Here is a 17,130-nt window from a genome sequence, read left to right on the forward strand (position 1 = left end):
CATAACATACAGAGCTTGCCTGTGATTGCAATACTTGTATCTGTGTATCTCCTAGAGGTAGAACTATAAGTCTCAGCATGCAACTGTATCTATATTATTCTAGATAGAGCTTGGTTGTGCTTGTGATTGTAACCCTTACACCCTGCAGCAATTCTCCTAGATAGGGAGCTATGTGTCTCTCCATCTTACAGCATCTATTGTAGTGTCTTAGAAGTATAAAAAACATGTTGTCGGAGCATGGCATCTCACACAATCGTACGCCATGTGAACCAAAGTTTGTTTTCTATATGATGTATTTGATTGACCTTCATAGTCTTGTAATGTGCCAGGGTATAGCAGCAATGTGTGACTGATGCTGTAACCAATGCAGCGGATGTGTGTGACAGCATTGTAGGGAGCTCCAGCTTCTCTCTCTCTCTGCAGCCTGGATCATGCATGCTCTATGTGCTCTAATCTCATTCCATCCCCATGGCTGCACTCCTTCCCAGCTCTTCCTATGTGTAGGGTGAACTTTGCTTTGCAGACAGGCAGCTCATCATCTACCTCCTCCCTTATTTCATGATGCAGAGGAAATCCATTCTCCAGCCCGCATCGCTCCCCGGGAGCACCTGGGCAACCAGGCGGAGTTTGGAGGGCTGGGAGGAAAACAAACCTGCTCATCTGGGGAATAGTGAATAGCAAGAAGGAGAGGGGAGACAATGACACTACTGGAGGCAGCAGCCAGGGAAGCTGCAAACTGAGAGGCATGGGCTCAGCATTGGGAGCTGTCCCTTCAGCACCACCATTCAGCACCACCATCCAACAGGTCCTGACTCTACAGCACAACTTGGGCAGACTGGACTCGAATCCTAGGAGTGAGATCACCATCTAAAAAAAAACTAATGGGGACAATCGCCGCTTCCTAGACGGGAGACATGGACAAAGCGTCTGCAAATCCTTCACCGCAACCCATGCACTTGGTTGCAAAGTTCAGATAATTAAAGGTATGATGTCATCTCCGACCGCTAGGACACACATGTTATAATAGGAGCTAATGCATTCAGCACATAAAGTAGAGACATTAAAGCAATGAATGGAGGTGTTTTGCATGCACTAAGTGCCGAAAAGCATTAGTGACATTGACATTGGCTGCTCAGTCCCATTAGTCGCTGCCTCATTGAATCCAATTCAGATTAGTTTCCCCTTAAATGGATAAGAAGTAATAACATTTAGCTCTACAAGTTGCCTGTAGTTAGCATTGTCTGGCTGGGGATTCCAGGAAAGAGCATTGTAATATGATTGCATGCTGTGTAGCGTTACTTCTTATGCCCGTAGAATGCTCAATTTGTCAAGGACTAATACATTTTGCTGTCTAAGTTGCCTGTAGTTTGCATTGTCTAGTGTGGGATTCCAGGAAAGAGCATTGTAATATGATTGCATGCTGTGTAGCGTTACTTCTTATGCCCGTAGAATGCTCAATTTGTCAAGGACTAATACATTTTGCTGTCTAAGTTGCCTGTAGTTTGCATTGTCTAGTGTGGGATTCCAGGAAAGAGCGTTGTAATATGATTGCATTGTGTGTAGTCTTCCTCCTCATGCTCCTTTTGCTTCTATTCAAGGTCTTTTGCCTGCAGAGGCTCGAATGCTCAATATGACAGGCGCACAATTGAGGGATTTGTCTGAAAGTGATTTCGAAGAGACTGAGATTAGTATAAATGTCGGAGGTTTCAAGCAAAGGTTGAGATATGACACACTTCTAAGATTCCCAGAGACAAGATTGTGCAAGTTGCTCTCCTGTCAGTCAAAGGAATCCATCCTGGAACTGTGCGATGACTATGATGACACCAAGAATGAATTCTACTTTGATAGGAACCCAGAACTCTTCCCTTACGTCTTACATTTTTACAACACTGGGAAGCTGCATGTTATGGGGGAACTCTGCGTCTTCTCCTTCTGCCAAGAGATTGAATATTGGGGAATTAACGAATTCTTCATAGACTCCTGTTGCAGTTATAGTTATCATGGACGTAAGGTGGAACCAGACCAGGATCAATGGGATGATAAGAGTGAGCAGGAGAGCACCACATCTTCTTTTGATGAGATCCTGGCATTTTATCACGATGCTTCCAAATTTGATAGACAACTCTTTGGGAACTTCAGGAGGAGACTCTGGCTTGCTCTGGATAATCCGGGATATTCTATCCTGAGCAGGATTTTCAGCATCCTCTCCATCCTGATAGTCCTTGGATCTATCGTCACTATGTGCCTCAACAGTTTGCCAGACTTCCAGATTGTCAATGCCAATGGCAGCACTGAGGAGGACCCTCGCTTTGAGATTGTGGAACACTTTGGGATAGCTTGGTTCACGCTGGAGCTAGTGGTGCGTTTTGCCGTATCTCCAGATATGGCTTTGTTCTTCAAGCATCCGTTGAACATCATAGATTTTATCTCCATAGCCCCATTTTATATCACCCTGATAGTCAACATGGTGGTGGAGAGCTCGCCGGCTCTGGCAAACTTAGGCAGGGTGGCCCAGGTACTGAGACTTATGAGAATATTCCGTATTCTGAAGCTTGCCAGACATTCAACAGGACTGAGGTCCCTTGGGGCCACCCTAAAATACAGCTATAGGGAGGTGGGGTTGTTGTTGCTGTATCTTTCTGTAGGGATATCTATATTCTCTGTTGTGGCTTACACTATAGAAAAAGAGGAGAACGATGGCTTGGCCACCATTCCTTCCTGCTGGTGGTGGGCTACCGTTAGCATGACCACAGTTGGCTATGGGGATGTGGTCCCGGGCTCCATAGCTGGAAAACTGACTGCCTCTGCCTGCATCTTGGCCGGAATCTTAGTCGTTGTGCTTCCCATCACTCTCATCTTCAACAAGTTTTCCCATTTCTACCGACGCCAGAAGCAGCTAGAGAATGCCATGAGGAGCTGTGATTTCGGAGATGGGGTGAAAGACATTGCATCTGTTAACCTGAGGGACTACTACGCCCAGAGAGTCAAATCCCTGATGGCCAGCATCACAAATATAAGCAAGAACACCCCCAGCGAGCAGAGTCTGAACGATTCAATGAACTAGACCGGCTCGACTACAACTAAGAGGCTGTATGCTAGTTACACGTTCATTCACACCATCCACCTGTTGTCAATGCAACATCACTAAAAATACTACATTTTTCTCCATGCGTGGGAGCTGTTCTCCTATCAGGAGCCCATCATTGTACATCATAGCTATGTGCCAGCCTCGTGTATATGATTGGCACAGCTCTTCTGCCTGACTTCACATGTCATATGTAACAGACTGTGTTCTGTACTGATGCAATTGTCCAGCCCTGTGTGATCACTGAGCAATAGTAAATGTATCCAGGTGTACCAGTGGCAATGTCAGCAGCTGACCCTGAATGTGTGTAAAGTGACCTGTGTCCTGTGAGTCCTGTGTAAGGGTATGCGCTGTACTGTCAGGAGCATAGGCTTTTACCATTACCACCCAGTACTGTCATTGTTGGGCAGGAGCCTTAGCTCACTGTGACTTGCAGATCTGCATAAGAAAATAGGTTCATTGCTCAACCAAAATTGTACCGTTCATACAACCGGTTCTCGACAAAATATCTCATTTCAATAAACTATGTTTTTTAATGGTCGTGTTTGCAGCTGGTTTGCAGTTTGGATTACTTTTCACCTTATTCTTCACCTTATGTTATGTACAGTAGCTGGCTGTAGCAGGTCTTCCCAAAACAAGCATTGCAATAAGGTAGAATCGGACTTTGTGCAGTGTGTATGGAGTCTGTAGGGGTAAGTAACGCAGAACAATGAAGAACATAGACTCTTTGAATGTACTAAATATTCTCCCCTACTAGCAATGCGTTCTGTCTAGCGGTGCAAACGAAGAGCGAAAGTTATAGCTAGGAGTGTGCTTAAAAATAACCAAGTACAATAAAGATCCATGAGGTCACCATTAGGACCTTAGATCTAAAGATGTAACAGGTACAGGTTCCACTTTGGGAAGCAAAGGGTGCTGATACTTTCTTGCCTGGGAGGGGAGGAGGAAATCATAGGAAAGGCTCTTGGGGGCAAGCCTTATAAACAGCTCAACACTTACACAGCACCTTGGTAAGAGCAATATGAGCAATGGCATACACTGGCATACAGCTCCTATTAGCAATGGCATACACTGGCATACAGCTCCTATTAGCAATGGCATACACTGGCATACAGCTCCTATTAGCAGTGGGATACACTGGCATACAGCTCCTATGAGCAATGGCATACACTGGCATACAGCTCCTATTAGCAGTGGGATACACTGGCATACAGCTCCTATCAGCAATGGCATACACTGGCATACAGCTCCTATTAGCAATGGCATACACTGGCATACAGCTCCTATTAGCAGTGGGATACACTGGCATACAGCTCCTATGAGCAATGGCATACACTGGCATACAGCTCCTATTAGCAATGGCATACACTGGCATACAGCTCCTATTAGCAATGGCATACACTGGCATACAGCTCCTATTAGCAATGGCATACACTGGCATACAGCTCCTATTAGCAATGGCATACACTGGCATACAGCTCCTATTAGCAATGGCATACACTGGCATACAGCTCCTATCAGCAATGGCATACACTGGCATACAGCTCCTTTTTACTCTAGAGATGTGTGAGCACAGAGAATTGGAGCAGTCTTCTTATTAAAGGGATTTTACCATCACATCAAGTGATAGTATATCACTATTGCTTTATGATTGGTGGAATCTGACTTCTGGGACCCCCACCGTTATTAGAACAAAGGAAGAAGGGGGGGGGGGGGGGGGTAGAACTGACCCCCTGGCACCCTCCCACCCTAGCCGTGTTTTCCCTGTACAATGACCCCCATTTATCTGCAGTCCTTTTTACACCGGGGTAGCTGGTGGGGGTCCCATGGATCATAAATCACTGATCATGGCATAATAGTATATACTAAACATTCGCCACCTCTTGAAATGAGAATATACCACTTTAAGTATATTGGTTAATGTTTGATGGATCCTGATGAAGAGCAATAGATGTCTTCAGGTACGATCTGTTGATCCTTTGACTTCAACGCTAAAAATTATAAAATTGTGTTCAATTTTCATTTCTTTTTACACGTCACATGTGCACCCTATATTATTGTACCCATGACATATATGAGACTGATACCGACTTGGAGCATTTGACAATAATGTCAGATTGATTGTTTAACACGTATAACTCCCATTCAATAGGAGCCTTCATTATTTTAAGGGGAACTCCAATATAAGTTATATAGATTTGTAATTTACTTCTATTCCAGTACTTATTAGCTGATGTATGCCCTGAAGGAAGTGGTGTATTCGTTCCAGTCTGACACAGTGCTCTTTGCTGCCACCTCTGTCCATGTCAGGAACTGTCCATAGCAGGAGCAAATCCCCATAGAAACCTCCCCTGCTCTGTACAGTTCCTGACAGACAGAGGTGGCAGCAAAGAGCACTGTGTCAGACTGGAAAGAATTCACCACTTTAGCAGCTGATAAGTACTGGAACACTCTATTTTTTTTGTACTTGTCGCTCTTCAGCAGCTCCGTAGACTGGATGACTGCTGCTCCATTCAAAACTAAAGGAGTTGCTAGAGCTGGCTCGCTGGTAGACAGTGCATGCAACGCTAAAGGACCCCATACAGCTATAATGTGCTGCTAATGACGTGTTCAGCCATCAGTATAAAGTGTATGGGCACCTTTATATCACCAATCCCACAATGCTCTGCTGTTGTGTTAGTTCTGCAGGAGAATAGGAGGAGGGTTCGGAGCATTTAGAAGTGCATTACAGTATTTCTCCGCATAAATCACTCTAATCTACAATGTATTGAGTGTTACACAAGCCATCACAATGTGCCGGACCCACTTCCTTCATTCACTTGCTTTTCCTTCACCTTCCTGTCCTCTGCCTATCTATACTTGCCATTCCATACCATTTGCCTGCTAAGAACACAATTTGGTTTGCTTCTCTTTGTACTTACCTATGCCTATCTATGACCATTTGTCTGACAAGAGCAGACTTTTCTGCAAAAACAGAACCACTCCTGTCCTCAGTTTGTGTGCAGTATTACAATTTACCTCCATTCACTTCAATGGAACTGAGCTGTAATACCAAAACCAAACTGAGGACAGGAGTGGCGCTGTTTCTGGAAGAAAATGGCCATGTTTTTTTCTAAGTCTGGGTTTCCATATGAAAAGGTTATATCAACATCTACAGGGTTTTTACACGATTCTATATACACAAATGTGACACATCACAATTCTTATTAATATGGCAATACAGGGAGATACCATACCATTGTGTGTTCATTGAATTACTTCCTCGCACTTTCCAAAGCTTCTATCAATAAGATAAAGCCAACCATAGGATTAAGTCTTTTATCCATTTGTTTTGCCATCCTGTTAATGTGATCTCGGGTTCATTCGTGATAAGTGATATAATCTAATGCACTTGGTTTCCACTCCAAATCAATGCCTTTTTTTCGGCCTCTTCATTTCTAGTCCATTAGCGCTCCTGTAGAATTAATGCGATACCTTCTGACAATGATTGTAAGAGCTCGTGACCTGGATGTACAGTCAGACGTGAACACATTGTAATTTTCTTCTTCCAGTGCAAGAACAAAGAAAAGCTTTTATGGCCTCACACGACTTTAACCCTTCACCGTACATATGGAAACTCTTTTAAGGCGGACTTGTCAACAGTTTTAATCTCTCAAAAGAGAACAACATGTCTTAAGGCGTAACTGTCATTTAAATGCAGAAATCAATGACTATCAATAGTACAAGCGATTTTAAGAAACTCTGTAATGGGTTTTATTAAGCAAAAGATTTTCCTTCTGTACTTAAAAAGCTGTTTATTAACCTTTCTGACCTCTGAATCCAAAGTTTTATGTGCCCAGTCTGCAAACAGCAGGGCTGGCTTTGTCCTCTTCCTGCTCACTCACCCCCCTTGGCCCCGCCCCCCTCCTTAGGTTATAATGGGACTCAGGAAACCTGTCTTCACTTTGCTCCTCTGTAATGAAGATGATAATGTACTGTACTGTAATGTACAGGTAAGAAGTGAGGGGGGAGGCTGGAAAACAGCTTTTTGAGTACAGAAAGAGACTTTCTTGCCTATTGTGCAGCAATTTACTGTATATATATATATATATATATATATATATATATATATTGTAAGCAATGTCTGTGCAGCCCTTGAATTTTACATGAAAAAGAACACTGGAACATTGGCACTGCCAGTGATTGGCTGAGAGACATGGCCAGAGGTGTCAACTGTAAGCAGCGAATGCGGGCAGAAGGCTGCAGAACAATGGGGGAGAAAAGGTAGATATAAAGTTTGCTATTCTCACAGTGTCATCAGCCATTGGCAATGCGCTGCCGGTGTCCTTTGATTTTTAGGCAAGTTTAAATGACAACGATCAGCCGATGATTGCTAACCCCTTCCATATTTGTGGCATTACCCCATCATACAGCCATTTTGGACCGAGGTGGAGGGTATTATTAACACAATTTGCACCCCCCCCCCAGTAAGGGCCATATTACACGGAGCGATTATTGCTCTGTGTAATAGAGACAACAATCAGTCGATTACAACGATCATCAGCTGATCGTTGGTTTAGGTTTGTACCTAAAATCGTCGGGCGCTGACCGCGCATCGCTATGTGTGGAGCGCGCCTGACAGCTGACAATTGTTCGAACACCTGACACCTTACCTCTCCCTGCTCCCGGTCTTCTCTCCTGTACCCTGCAGCATCCTGGTCCCAGCGGCAGCAGCATCTGTGCGGCCTGTCAGCTGATAGGCCGCTAACGGTGTCCATACAGCCCCGTACTGCCAGATTATCGGGCCGTGTAATAGGTCCAGTACACAAGCGCCGATCATTAAAGTGATCAGGCCGTAGTCGGCCCCATGTAATAGAACCTCCAAAAGCTCACTGACCACTCATATGATCCCAGCAGCCAAACTTCTTATTCCCCTCTCTTATACCTATGATATCTCAATGGACGGAGTTAGCTGGACCAAATTAGTAGGAGTTAACTAGCTGGGTTGACCACAAGCATGACCTCCACCAGAGAGTGTGGGGCCCATGGCTGTCATATAGGCCATTACATGCCTATGACGCTCGCTTGCCTTTCCCGTACTGGCACCACAAATTCCCCATTAGCTTTCTATTACTCAATATGGCGTCTTCACTAAGCACTTGTGTATTCAATGTCTTTGATAACTAAAGAAGGTGCAAGTTAAGCCCCTATTACGCGGGCCGACAGTGAAGAGCAAGCGAGCGCCGACTTGTCAGATCAGTGTTCACTTTGTCTTCGGGGGCCGATGGAAGCTGCAGGAGGGGCTCCCTGGACGATTTTTAGATAGTCTGGGGAGCCGATAGGAGATAGCGTCAGTCTGCTAAAACACAAAGTGACGGGCAGAAGACCATCATTGTCGTTCAAAAAACTTTAAACATGTTGAAAGACAAGGATCAGCCTACAACGTGCATGTCGGATGATTGTTGCTTTTTAACAGGAGCTATTACACCAAGCCATTATCGGCCGTAACGGCCCATATTCAGTTGGTGTAATAGGGCCATTAATGAAACTCTTTTGAATGTTAATCTATATCTTGGATACTGCACCATGCCAATTGAGCTATACACTCACCGGCACTTTATTAGGTACACCTGTCCAACTGCACGTTACCACTTAATTTCTAATCAGCCAATCACATGGCGGCAACTCAGTGCATTTAGGCATGTAGACATGGTCAAGACAATCTCCTTCAGTTCAAACCGAGCATCAGTATGGGGAAGAAAGGTGATTTGAGTGCCTTTGAACGTGGCATGGTTGTTGGTGCCAGAAGGGCTGGTCTGAGTATTTCAGAAACTGCTGATCTACTGGGATTTTCACGCACAACCATCTCTAGGGTTTACAGAGAATGGTCCGAAAAAGAAAAAACATCCAGTGAGCGGCAGTTCTGTGGGCGGAAATGCCTTGTTGATGCCAGAGGTCAGAGGAGAATGGGCAGACTGGTTCGAGCTGATAGAAAGGCAACAGTGACTCAAACAGCCAACCGTTACAACCAAGGTAGGCAGAAGAGCATCTCTGAACGCACAGTACCTCCAACTTTGAGGCAGATGGGCTACAGCAGCAGAAGACCACACCGGGTGCCACTCCTTTCAGCTAAGAACAGGAAACTGAGGCTACAATTTGCACAAGCTCATCGAAATTGGACAGTAGAAGATTGGAAAAACGTTGCCTGGTCTGATGAGTCTCGATTTCTGCTGCGACATTCGGATGGTACGGTCAGAATTTGGCGTCAACAACATGAAAGCATGGATCCATCCTGCCTTGTATCAACGGTTCAGGCTGGTGGTGGTGGTGTCACGGTGTGGGGAATATTTTCTTGGCACTCTTTGGGCCCCTTGGTACCAATTGAGCATCGTTGCAACGCCACAGCCTACCTGAGTATTGTTGCTGACCATGTCCATCCCTTTATGACCACAATGTACCCAACATCTGATGGCTACTTTCAGCAGGATAATGCGCAATGTCATAAAGCTAGAATCATCTCAGACTGGTTTCTTGAACATGACAATGAGTTCACTGTACTCAAATGGCCTCCACAGTCACCAGATCTCAATCCAATAGAGCATCTTTGGGATGTGGTGGAACGGGAGATTCGCATCATGGATGTGCAGCCGACAAATCTGCGGCAACTGTGTGATGCTATCATGTCAATATGGACCAAAATCTCTGAGGAAGCTTCCAGCACCTTGTTGTATCTATGCCACCAAGAATTGAGGCAGTTCTGAAGGCAAAAGGGGGTCCAACCCGTTACTAGCATGGTGTACCTAATAAAGTGGCCGGTGAGTGTAAATATATGGATATATTCCTATGATACAGTTATCACTAGCTGGACTTACCTGAACCATGGTGGATGATCCTGGACCTACTTCCCCCCTCCCATCCCTGGCTCTCCTATTGTCCATCTTTGATATGCTGCTTGTATTAGTACTATGTCATTTTTGCTATTACTTTAATAAAAACAGATTTAATAAAAAAGTGGCCTTTTTAAAGAAGGTCTCTATAGTGGAATTAGCTGCATAAGTAATACTCTTTACTCAAATCATGTTGCTGTCCTTCAGGATAATAGCTTGTGTTGAAATCCCAGCATATATAGGTCATAATATCCTCTTAATAATCCAAATTAAATTCAGTGAGTTGAAAATTCCTCCTTAAGAAATTGTATTTGTCATTTGAATAATATGGTGTCCACTTCTTCATGTCTTCTTGGAGTTTTTCCCGTTATATAATGGATTGACTCATTTATATGATTTATTTTAGCACTATATTTTAGCCCGGTCATGTATTAATAATTTTGGCAGAGCGGTGTATGTGAAAATGTTCTCTGGATATAACTCTAAGTTGTAGATATCAGAGCGATGCATGACTGTATCCTGTCCAAAGAGATATATTCATAGCATGTTGCATGGTAAGGTATGAAAAGAAATACACCACGTTTTCTGCAGATTGGAAAGCCCCTTTTAAAGGGGTATTCCAGCGATTTTTTCTTCTTTCTAATCAGCTGGTTTCTGTAAGTTCTATAAATTTGGAATTTACTTTTATTTAAAAATCTCAAGTCTCCCCATACTTATCAGCTACTGTATGTCCTGCAGGAAGTGGTGTATTCTTTCTAGTCTGACACAGTTCTCTCTGCTGCCACCTCTGTCCGGAAGTCAGGAACTGTCCAGAATAGTAGCAAATTCCCATAGAAAAAAAATCTTTAATAAAATATCTTTAAAAAAAAAAAAAAACTCTCCTGCTCTGGGCTGTTCCTGTCTCGGACACAGGTGGCAGCAGAGAGCAAAAAAAAAAAAAAAAATCCACTTTCTGCAGCGCATACAGCAGCTGATAAGTATGGGAAGACTTGAGATTTTTAAATAGAAATAAATTACAAATCTATATAACTTTAAATTTAGTTGGTTTACAGAACAATAGTAAATTGGGGTTAAAGGAGAATTCCGGGGTCAGACTTTTTTTTTTTCAAAAGAGCCGGCGGAGGAGGGGACTGAACATAACAAATGCACCTGCCTCCCTGGCTCCAGTGCTGGGATCCACTATCCTCTGCTCCCGTTCCCATTTCCCCGGCTGCTTCTGGGCCTGAGTGGGGACCCAGGTTGTGATGTGTCAGCCCCGCTCAGCCGGTCAGCTACCATAGCGGGGTCCCACCTTGGCCGCTGACTGGCTGAACAGGACTGAAACATCACGACCCGGGCCCCTGGTCAGACCATTATAACCTATGGAGGGGGAGGGGCCAAGGTGGATGAGTGAGCAGTAAGAAAAGACAAGAAGTTGTACAGTTTGCAGACTGTCTGGGCACATAAAATTCAGAGGTCAGAAAGGTCAGTGCTTATCTGGGAGCTTGGTGAGAGAAGACTGCAGGATGATGTTTTTCTGGGCTGTCTTTTCTCCTCTCTTTATTCACTTTCTCCCCTCAACCCCTCCCCCGTCCATAGAGCATAATGGACACAGAAAACCTGTTTCTTCTGAAGTGACGATCACAATCACAATAGCGACGGTCTGCTGCTCATCGCCCTGTGTAACAGGAGTGGTGGCAGCAGAATGCCACTGACTTCAGTGGGTAGCCCGCTGCCCCACCTGCAGCTCCCAGCAGCCCCTCCCACTCCTCCCCGCTTGCTGTATGTGCGTGTAATAGCATAAGCAGCGAACAGGGAACGAGGAGGGAGCGAGCGATGAACTGACAGGTTTGCGCTTGCTTCCTCCTCAATGTGGCCGTGTGTAATACGGCCTTTGGTCCTGTAAGATGTTTATATCATGGATACATACGTACAGTACATTTTATGTGATGTGACATTAAAGGAGTTGTCGCAGCTTGAAAATATGGCCACTTTCTTACAGAAACCTCTGCGTTTTTGTCCTTTGGGTGTGGTTTTGCAGTGGTTTAGTATTTTAATATATAACGAGGAACACAGACGCCTGGCACTACCATGGAGTCAGTGTACCAGCACAGTCCTCTACCATTGGCACATCAGGTAGGTAAGTGAAAAGTTGTGCTCAGCGACTGTAGTGTGGACAGTTCAAAACAGTAGGCAACAAAGAGGACTCTTCTCTTCCTACTTTTTCGAAGCATCATATGAAAACAGGTGCAGGTGAGGGAGTGAACAACCTGTTATCACACAATGCTTTAATAAAGTAGGAAGTGAGTCGGCGAGCGCAATGGTTTATTTTTCTTCTTTGTTGCCTACTGTTTAGTATTTTAAAACCACTATAATGGAATTTCTTGTAATGTTTAATAAAGTTCAAATATTTTAATTTAACTTTAGTCGGGATACAGAACAATAGTCAGCAGCTAAGTTAAAGGGGTACTCCAGCAAAAATATTTTACTCTTAAAACAACTGGTTTCAGAAAGTTATATAGATTTGTAATTTACTTCTATTTAAAAATCTTAAGTCTTCCAGTACTTATCAGCTGCTTGATGTCTTGCAGGAAGTGGTGTTTTATTTTCAGTTTAACACAGTGCTCTTTGCTGCCACCTTTGTCCGAGACAGGAACTGTCCAGAGCAGGAGAGGTTTTCTATGGGGATTTGCTACTGATCTGGACAGTTCCTGACATAGACAGAGGTGGCAGTAGAGAACACTGTGTCAGACTGGAAAGTATACACCACTTCCTGCAGGACATACAGCAGCTGATAAGTATGGGAAGACAAAATTTTTAAATAGAAGTAAATTACAAATTTATATAACTTTCTGAAACCAGCTGATTTGAAAGAAACAGATTTCTGTCGGAGTGCCCCTTTAACCTTTCTTGGTAGATGTGGGATTTTTTCTTGTACCTTCTCCACACTTGTCACAACGCTGACATTTGTGCTATGGCAATAGAGTGACTACATGGAAGGATGTTCACCTCTGGAGGGTGAAATGTCTGACTGATTATAGCAAAACTGACCACAATGAACCCAGCGTGGAACTTGTATGGGGGGGGGGGGGGGGGGTGCAATATCTCTTCTACAGGTTCCACAATTTATTTCCTGTAAGGGTCCTATTACATGGAGCGATTTTTAACAACTAACGATAAACGATCGCAAATGGGATTGTTTATCGTTAACCTGAAATCATTCCCCATATTACATAGAACGATAATCGTTAGTTACGATCGTTACTGCGATCGTTACTATGATCGTTTACTCCTTTTCTGATCCCAGCAAAATGATGAACAATGTGCAATTATACTGAACGAACGCGGAACTTGATCAAACGAATGTGTAATTACAGCGAACGATTAACGATAATTTTAGGTTCAGATCTAAATCAACGATCAACGATATACCAACGATTTTTCGATCAATGCCTGCAATTGCACAGAACGATTATCATTTAAATACGAACGATTGTTACCGATTGTTCGCACGATAATCGTCCTGTGTGATAGGGCCCTGAGACATCAGTGCCACCAGGCCTGGGCTACACAGATCTGTGGATTATTTTTCATTGTAATTTAAACAAGCTGATGGATTTCTCTTTGAAAAAAAATGACATTGTTTTTGTGTATTTTGCGGCTTCCATAGAAAAACAAATAAAAAGGTCCATAGTAAATCCTGAGCTATAGTTAGTCTGTTTTTCATGTCAGCACAAAACCCTCTTACCACGGGTATCCTTCTTGTTAATAAGGAGCAGTGATGGAGCGTAGAAAATCCACCAGAGATTGTAGGTGACTTATAAGGCACGAAACCTTCCATAACAGCTACAAACAGGGAAAAGAGCCTCATGATTCATGGCTAAAAGTGAGAAAAACTTTTATATGATACTTTTTTTTAAATTCCTTAGTGACCAAGTTAATTTTTATTTTTGCTCTTTTGCTTTTTCCTCCTCTTTTTCACCTACAGATCCATATGAGGTTTTTTTTTATGCGACACCAATTGTACTTTGCATTGAGACTCTTTGTTTTTGTTCCCATAAAAAGGTGTAAGGCTATGTTCCCACACAGTAAATTTGCTCAGTATTTTCCAACCAAAAGCAGGAGTGGATTAAAAACACAGCAAGGCTATGTTCACACACTGTTGAAATTTAGTGATTGTTTTAAAATAACGGTAAATGTTTGCCATTAAATGACGAACATCCGCTCAATCTCAACATTCACCCTCAAGACATTCAATGTATGAACATTGGCCATACAATCTGCAAATTAAAGAACAACTCTGAAAGTAAAGAATAATAAAACACAACACAATAGAGAAAAGTATTTTATTGAAACCCCCCCCCCCCCATTGACCATTTAAAAAAAAAAAAACAACAACAACGCTGGTCATCGATGTAGTCCAACGAATCCGACATAATCTACAGGATACCGATATCTGAAAAACAAAAGGGAAAAACACACACACAGCAGAACAGAACACCCATCATTGTGACCTTACAGTAGGCAGTATCTTAGCAGATGCTGCTTACAGTATTGCACACAAGGGGTTAAGTATGGATGCATGGCATCCATACTTAATCCCTTCTGTGCCAGACTGAACAATGTGTCCCGCAGGGGGTTAAGTAAGGATGCATGAATCCTCAATTATCCCCATGAGGGCCACATTGATGTCACAATTTACCCAACACAGCAAGGAAGGGATTAATTGCCCCCCCCCCCCCCTTACTTGCTGGGATGGCTCAAGTGCTGAGGGGAGAAGGGGGCTATTTATAATCACTTTGACTTCTTCTTTCTTCAACAGAGCCAGGCAGACTGAGATCCATGTGTGCCAGGCTGCTGCAGGCGCTGATTGGCTGTAATAAAGTAGAACAAGGATTATGCATCTTTGGCATAGTAAAAATCTGAATCTGTCAGCACCTGGATTGGACCCGAGGTGCTGACTGTGTAGTGCAAGTGGCTAACCCCTTGTGAGCATGGTTTCTATACAGTCTTGTATCTTCGATTGTAATCAGGAGTCAAAGAGGAGTAGTGGCTTGGCGTTTGTGCCTCACTTCCTACTACAAGGGGGGTTGTCATGTAGACTTAGAGTATTAAACTGCTTAGATTATGTTCGCGAGGTACCAGTGGGGGTCGAGTGCATTATGGTCTTATTGCTTGTGCATATCTTTGGAGACCCCGACTTCCAGATGATGTAATCAGGAGTCAAAGAGGAGTAGTGGCTTGGCGTTTGTAGTTTGGCATGCCGCACCACTACTTCCTCCTCCCTTTTTTTGATGCATATTTACTGCTAGCCAGCCTAGTGCTCCAGGCTGTGGTCATCGTGGTGGACGAATGTTCTCCTGCTGGTTTGCACCGCTAATCTCTCGGGCTGCACGCTCCTGACATCGCATGTGCCATAGGAGCAGCGCTGAGGGATGGAAGCCAATGCCCTCATTTGGGACGCTCAACGTGTGTGCAAGACTTGTCCGGCCTACGGTGCACGCGTGGTCAGAGGTGTCAGGAGTGCATGGCCCAAGAGATTAGCAACACATGTGCGAACTGGCAAGTCAGTGTGTGTGCGGCCCTTGCCAGCAGCAGCGCATGTGCCAGCAGTAAATATACCTCAAAAAGAGGGAGGAGGAAGTAGTGGTGAGGCGTGCCAAACTACAAACGCAATGCCACTTCTCCTCTTTGACTCCTGATTACATCATCTGGAAGTCGATGTATCCAAAGATATGGACACGCAATGTGACCGTAATGCACTCGACCCCCACTGGATCCAATGGGGGTCGCGAACATAATCTAAGCAGTTTATTACTCTAAATCTACATGACAAGACCCCCTTGTAGTATCAATTTAGACAATTGTACAGTGAACCTAACATTAAAGGGGTTATCCAGGATTAGAAAAAACACTACTTCTTTCTTGCTAAAAACAGCGCCACCCCTGTCCTCAGGTTGTGTGCGGTATTACAATCCAGCTCCATTCACTTCAGTGGAACAAAGCTGCAAAACCCTGCACCCAAACTGAGGACAGGAGAGGTGCTGTTTCTAAACTAAAGCGGCCATGTTTTTCTAATCCTAGAAAATCCCTTTAAAATCCTGTTCTCTTGGGCTAGACTTGGTGTTGATGATCCTGCATTCTGTATAATTTTAAGGCTGTGGCTTCTGTTCAAATAATCATGTTAATCTCAGTTCCAATCTATTGCTGTCTTAGCGGTTCAGTATTGTGCTGCTGATCCGTCCAGCCACTCATGATAGATGTGGTTTATCAGTCAGCGATTTTCCTCTCCGTCTAGTACACACAATTTAGTCCATAGCAGTTTTAGAGTCCAGTTTTATTGCTTACTTCCCAGACTGATACAAATTAGTAATTGTTATTTGGTTGCCATATGTTACATTTGGAAAGTTTTACTACTATGCTATGTTATGGAAAGTTTTACCACAAAGTGCACTGTCAGCATCTCCTCACTGTGCTGTATTAGGAAATCATTGAAAACAGTGACACCTACAGACTGAACGTAGGTACTACTGTTACACAGCAGAAAATCAAAATGAGAAAGGTATATTACCCTATCACGACCTAGGGTCATTGATGCATCAATGCCCAGGTCGTTTTTGGACATCGGCCTATGGGATCATAATGATCCCATAAGCTGATGTCCCTATGTCTGTCCTCTGCAGCTGTCACAATCTTGTGAGAGCAGCAGGGGAGAGAGGGGAGGGTCAGAGCTCATGGCCGCACGCTCGGCGCCCGCCCTGCCTTCCTTCCCTCACCCCCCCGCCGACCTCTGTAGCCAGGAAACCGGTTTCCATGGATACCATCAGGGCTCTGCGATAACTTCGCAGAGCCCCGATGGGCACCTGCAGAGAATTCTCCCTGTAGAGGGAGAATTCTCTGGCAGGAGCTCTATAGATGCTGTGGTCGTGCCAACTGCAGTATCTATAGGGTTACCTCTTAGCACCAGAGAGCGACTCTGGTGCTGAGAGTTGCGGCGGGTCCAGGACCTGCCACGGATAACACAGGAGCAGCTCCTGCGCCTGTGTCATCCTGCAGCATAAATAAACATTGCTGCAGCATCAGGCATAGGCTGCAGCGACATTAATTTATTGCCCAGCGGCAGGAGAAGGTTAATATAAATATTGTCTATATAGATAAGCTACAAACAAATATAGAAAGCCAATATCTTCAGAAATAAAT

The 17,130-nt window shown here is 44.0% G+C and overlaps 1 protein-coding gene across 1 annotated transcript; it reads left to right on the top strand.

Moving 5' to 3' along the window:
* The first annotated feature begins 696 nt into the window (after positions 1-696).
* Positions 697-3,581, top strand: KCNS2 (potassium voltage-gated channel modifier subfamily S member 2). The gene is made up of 2 exons (XM_069959885.1): positions 697-983; positions 1,599-3,581. Exon 2 carries the CDS (start codon positions 1,622-1,624, stop codon positions 3,062-3,064), a length of 1,443 nt encoding a protein of 480 aa, XP_069815986.1. The 5' UTR covers positions 697-983; positions 1,599-1,621; the 3' UTR covers positions 3,065-3,581.
* The last annotated feature ends 13,549 nt before the right edge of the window (positions 3,582-17,130 follow it).

Source organism: Dendropsophus ebraccatus, chromosome 2 (assembly GCF_027789765.1).
Source record: "Dendropsophus ebraccatus isolate aDenEbr1 chromosome 2, aDenEbr1.pat, whole genome shotgun sequence".
NCBI lineage: Eukaryota > Metazoa > Chordata > Amphibia > Anura > Hylidae > Dendropsophus > Dendropsophus ebraccatus.

Bases quoted from the DNA above. Each gene is read 5' to 3' on its own strand.
- KCNS2 (XM_069959885.1), top strand. From the start codon at position 1,622: ATGCTCAATATGACAGGCGCACAATTGAGGGATTTGTCTGAAAGTGAT.